The 6,000-nt window shown below is 48.0% G+C and overlaps 1 protein-coding gene across 1 annotated transcript in view; it reads left to right on the top strand.

Annotated features, from left to right (window-relative positions):
- Positions 1-1,818: 1,818 nt before the first annotated feature.
- The window catches only part of GALK2 (galactokinase 2), a 311,651-nt gene continuing 307,469 nt past the window's right edge, over positions 1,819-6,000 (top strand). The window contains exon 1 of the mRNA XM_073618652.1: positions 1,819-2,102. Coding sequence (XP_073474753.1) covers positions 2,053-2,102 — 50 coding nt within the window. The 5' untranslated portion in view covers positions 1,819-2,052. The remainder of the gene's footprint in view (positions 2,103-6,000) is intronic.

The following is a 6,000-nucleotide window of genomic DNA, read 5'->3' as shown; positions in this document are numbered from 1 at the left end:
GGGTTCCGAAAAGCGGAAGTTCCATTTTTGTGTGGAACTCCGCTTTAATGGGGTGGGCAACTACATGGCAAATGATCTGGAAAAATGTAAAATAATGCATTTGGGTGGCAAAAATATGAATGCAATCTATACACTGGGGGGAGAACCCCTGGGGGAATCTAGGATGGAAAAGGACCTGGGGGTTCTAGTAGATGATAGGCTCAGCAATGACATGCAATGCCAAGCTCCAGCAAGCAAAGTCAATTGAATATTGGCATGCATTAAAAAGGAGATTAATTCCAGAGCTAAAACGATAATTCTCCCGCTCTACAAGACTCTGGTCCGGCCGCACCTGGAGTATGCTGTCCAGTTCTGGGCACCAGTCCTCAGGAAGGATGTACTGGAAATGGAGCGAGTACAAAGAAGGGCAACAAAGCTAATAAAGGGTCTGGAGGATATTAGTTATGAGGAAAGATTACAAGCACTGAATTTGTTCTCTCTGGAGAAGAGACGCTTGAGAGGGGATATGATTTCAATGTACAAATACCGTACTGGTGACCCCACAATAGGGATAAAACTTTTCTGCGAAAGGGAATTTAATAAGACACGTGGCCATTCGCTAAAATTAGAAGAAAAGAGGTTTAACCTTAAACTACGTAGAGGGTTCTTTACTGTAAGAGCGACAAGGATGTGGAATTCCCTTCCACAGGCGGTGGTCTCAGCGGGGGGCATCGATAGTTTCAAAAAACTATTACATAAGCACCTGAACGACCACAACATACAGGGATATACAATATAATACTGACATATAATCACACACATAGGTTGGACTTGATGGACTTGTGTCTTTTTTCAACCTCACCTACTAGGTAAGTATGTTTATAGCACAAAAGATAAAAACTGCAGAGGTGAACAAATACCACCAAAAGAAAGCTCTATTTGTGGGGAAAAAGAACATAAACTTTTATTTGGGTACACTGTCGCAATTTTCAGTTAAAGTAACGCAGTGTTGTATCGCAAAAAATGGCCGGGTCATAAAGGGTGGTAAATCTTCTGGAGGGCAAGTGGTTGAAGGCACATCTAATGGTGACTGTACACGGTATAATGTATGAATGGGAGACCTTAGATTGTAAGCTCCTTGAGGGCAGGGACTTATTTGAATGTACTGTATATGTAAGGTGCTGTGGGAATTGACTGCGCTATATAGATACCTGCAATAATTAAATAATAACACGGAAGGATCGATGTCGGTGTTGATAAAACTGATGTATCAACTGAGCAAGACAAAAATGTCATGTGGATGAGCACCAGACACTGATGGTTTCCATTCACCCAAGTACACATGTCGTGGTGGAAGACGATTGATCAGACAAGGTGGGGAAATGTTGGGGTTGTTGTACCCCCCTTACATATAAATTGATTGCAAGCAATTCACAAGGGTTTGAAAAATGCATCAGTCTACTCCGTACAATCGATTATTTGTTGTCAAAATCGATCAATTTGGGTCGTTCAAAAACATCATTATTTGTTGCTCAATGCTAGTCATGCTCGATCGGTGTCTAATTCAGTCGTTTTGTCCAATCAGGCATGGATCGTTCAGTTTTATCACACTCCGGGGGTTATTTATTAAAGCTGGAGAATGTAAAATCAGGTGCAACTTTGCATAGAAACCAATCAGCTTCCAGGTTTTATTGCCAAAGCTTCATTGAACAAGCTGCAGTTAGAAGCTGATTGGCTACCATGCACAGCTGCACCAGAGTCTGAGTGCTCCAGTTGTAGTAAATCTCCCCCTGTGTATGACTAGCATCAGATTCCATAATGTATGGTCAGCTAATAGAATTCGGCTCATTTCCTGCACAGGGTGACAGGGACAGGTGACAGGGACAGTCCTCCTGGTCCTCATCTCACTGATCGCTCATAGAAGATCGTGCTGTGTGTACAGGACATACACGACCGATCAGGTGATCTCAGCCCAGGAGGTGTGTGCTCTGCTCGGTCACTCGTCTCCTTCCACGTCTCTCCTCTGTCAGGATATCCGCGGATGTACCCGGAAGAGGAGAGCACCGAGCAGACATGGCGGACAGCGACCCTCCCCCCTCCATCCCGGTCCCCGCACAGGACAGGTCAGTCCACACCGACACATCATTGTCCGTCTATGGAGAGCGCTGTGTGTATTGTATGTACGGGGGAGGACCCGCACACTACACCACTGTCTGCCTGGGGCTGGGACTTGTAGTTCTTCAATGACTCTAAGTCTGGGGCTGGACTCTATGGTGTGATGGCTCTGCTGGTGATAACATGCGAGTTCAAGTTTAAAAGTCACATGACCAGTATGGGGGGGGGGGGGGGGGTCCCTGTCACATGACCAGTATGGGGGGGGTCCCTGTCACATGACCAGTATGGGGGGGGGTCCCTGTCACATGACCAGTATGGGGGAGGGGTCCCTGTCACATGACCAGTATGGGGGGGAGGGGTCCCTGTCACATGACCAGTATGGGGGGGGTCCCTGTCACATGACCAGTATGGGGGGGGTCCCTGTCACATGACCAGTATGGGGGGGTCCCTGTCACATGACCAGTATGGGGGGGTCCCTGTCACATGACCAGTATGGGGGGGTCCCTGTCACATGACCAGTATGAGGGGTCCCTGTCACATGACCAGTATGGGGGGGAGGGGTCCCTGTCACATGACCAGTATGGGGGGGTCCCTGTCACATGACCAGTATGGGGGGGTCCCTGTCACATGACCAGTATGGGGGGGGTCCCTGTCACATGACCAGTATGGGGGGGTCCCTGTCACATGACCAGTATGGGGGGGTCCCTGTCACATGACCAGTATGGGGGGGTCCCTGTCACATGACCAGTATGAGGGGTCCCTGTCACATGACCAGTATGGGGGGGGTCCCTGTCACATCACTAGTATGAGGGGACCTTTGTCACATGACCAGTATGGGGGGGTCCCTGTCACATCACTAGTATGAGGGGACCTTTGTCACATGACCAGTATGGGGGGGTCCCTGTCACATCACTAGTATGAGGGGACCTTTGTCACATGACCAGTATGGGGGGGTCCCTGTCACATCACTAGTATGAGGGGACCTTTGTCACATGACCAGTATGGGGGGGTCCCTGTCACATCACTAGTATGAGGGGACCTTTGTCACATGACCAGTATGGGGGGGTCCCTGTCACATTACTAGTATGAGGGGTCCCTGTCACATGACCAGTATGAAGGGTCCCTGTCATATGACCAGTATGGGGGGGGTCCCTGGCGCACTATGAGGGGTCCCGGTCATATGACTAGTATGAGGGGACCTTTGTCACATGACCAGTATGGGGGGGTCCCTGTCACATCACTAGTATGAGGGGACCTTTGTCACATGACCAGTATGGGGGGGTCCCTGTCACATTACTAGTATGAGGGGTCCCTGTCACATGACCAGTATGAAGGGTCCCTGTCATATGACCAGTATGGGGGGGGTCCCTGGCGCACTATGAGGGGTCCCGGTCATATGACTAGTATGAGGGGACCTTTGTCACATGACCAGTATGGGGGAATCCCTGTCACATGACTAGTATGAGGGGACAAATAAAACTGGCCACCACCCTAATTTTTATCAAACCTTTAACCCTTTTTCTGCCAGGGATAATCTTGCAATTCTTGCACAGTTAAAAATAAGTTTTAGGCCTGAAAATTGCTTAAAACCCTCCAAACATTATATATTTACTGAAAGCAGACACCCTGGAGAATAAAATAGTTCCAATTTTTTATGTCACATGGTATTCGCACAACGGTTTATCGAGTGCAGATTTTCAGTAAAAAAAATACACCAAGGTTAATTTTGGGTCACACAATATATAACCGTCAGCTGTGCCAAGTAGATACCAAATTAACTGCATGTGTCTGAAATGTCAACAAATTTCGGCACCCTAAATTATCTTTACAGGTCATCAATGTAGAGGTAACCATGAGTAATGTTTATTGTCGCTGCATAATCAATGTTTTCATGTTTAGGCACCCCCACGTGTGTATTTACATTCACATGTATGCGGGTGTATATGGATGGGGGGGGGGGTTAAGTGCTTGGATGTAGTAATTTTTTTACGCTTTTTTTTTTTTCACTTAATGTTATTTTTTATGTGGTATGCCTGCAGGCAGCCTATTCCATATGTAGGCTAAGTTTAGACGCAAAGTGCGTTTGTCGGCGAAAACCCCTGCTTTTGATGCTAATTGTTAGACTGGGCATTTTCCTCAGGCTAGCTGGTAAGTGTCCTCGGAAAACTTTTCTGTTCCTTGTAGGAGAGGGCCCTGTCACGTGACTGGTAGGAGAGGGCCCTGTCACGTGACTGGTAGGAGAGGGCCCTGTCACGTGACTGGTAGGAGAGGGCCCTGTCACGTGACTGGTAGGAGAGGGCCCTGTCACGTGACTGGTAGGAGAGGGCCCTGTCACATGACTAGGAGGAGAGGGCCCTGTCACATGACTAGGAGGAGAGGGCCCTGTCACATGACTAGGAGGAGAGGGCCCTGTCACGTGACAAGTTTTAGATGCTCCTGTGTTCCAGGAGATATTACACAAGAGTTTTCTTCAGCTTGGTTGGTTATGATGAATCTCTGCAGCCTGGAGCGCTCTTCTTCTTCTCTATGAAAAGTAACTGTAAGCCCAAACCCCAGCCAAAAACTTTTTTTTTTTTTTTTTTACATTTTAGACAAATGAGGAATGGATAGAACTTGTGTCAGAATTTTATTTGCAGTATGTGACCCCATTGAGATGTCTTTGTACTGGGGAAACAGACTGCAACAAAGTCCAAACATAGAGATCTCACTGACACTCTATTACAGCCCAACTCTGGGCAAATAAAGTACCCCTCGCAGTGGAGCTGTGCCTCAGTGCAAGGGTTAAAGTGATTGTAAAGGTAGTTTTGCACAGAGCAGTCCCAATCCTCCTCTTTAAGGGGTCCCCCTGCTGGCCCTCCTGGCTCCTCCCCAAGTGCCCCCATAGCAAGCTGCTTGCTTTTAATTTAAGGACACTTCCCTGTCCAGCGATGTCCTCACCCGAGCTGATTCTTCAATTGCCTTCAGGTGCAGGCGGTGGCATCTCTAGTAAGGGAAAAAGGAAGTGAAGCCTTGCAGCTTCACAGCCAGTTTCCTACTGCTGCGCTGTGGCTTGTAAATGGTACAATAGTCTTCTGGGATCTGAAGACTGCGGCTGAAGAGGGGGGGAGCTTCCGGCTCAGATCGCTACGGTGACCTGAGCTGGAAGTGGCAGCGGGTACCTGTCAAAACTAGGTACCTGTTCCACCCCAAAAAGTGCCAAATTTTTGCTTGTACATGATTAGATGATAAAATCAGCAGAGCTTCCCCTGATTTCAGCTCTTCCCCTCAGAATTACAGCAACTGCACTTCCAAGAGTACTTTCATATAGCGCCTGTAAAGAGCCTCTCCTCTCACTCCAGTGTGAAAGCCCGAGTGCTTTTACACTGGAGCGGTGTGCTGGCAGGACAGTAAAAAAAAGCCGAATAGCGCCGCTAAAACGACGGTAAAGCGCCGCTAAAAAATAGCGGCGCTTTACCGCCGACGCCCCCAAGCACACTTACCTGAGATCCATCAAGATCCAGCGATATGCATGAGAACCTCAGCTCTTTGGGGACTCTCCCTCCTCATTAGCTAAGACAGCAGCAGGATGTTAGGGCTGGGCTCAGCCCTTCCTTTGAGCTGGCCGCTCAGCTGTCGGCTAATTGCCAGCTCCTATCTCTCCACAGTGACTTACCTGTTGATGATATCCTGCCCGTCAGTCCTGCCTACTTAAAGTGGTGTTCCACCCAAAAAAAAAAAAAATACTTAAATGTGCCTGAAAAAAAAATAAAAAAAAACATTTGGAAATGTTTTTTTTTACTTACCTCTAAATGCCTGTTGCTAGGGGGTCCCTCGTAGTCTGCCTCTTTCAGTGCCTGGGCTGGTGACATCACTTCCCCTCGGCACAGGAAGGGCTCATCTCTGCTCCCTCCCTCTTGTCAATCATCT

The sequence above is a fragment of the Aquarana catesbeiana genome, linkage group LG03 (assembly GCF_042186555.1).
Source record: "Aquarana catesbeiana isolate 2022-GZ linkage group LG03, ASM4218655v1, whole genome shotgun sequence".
NCBI classification, from domain to species: domain Eukaryota; kingdom Metazoa; phylum Chordata; class Amphibia; order Anura; family Ranidae; genus Aquarana; species Aquarana catesbeiana.
Note: the sequence above shows the minus strand (reverse complement) of the source record. Positions and strands in the feature narration are given on the sequence as shown.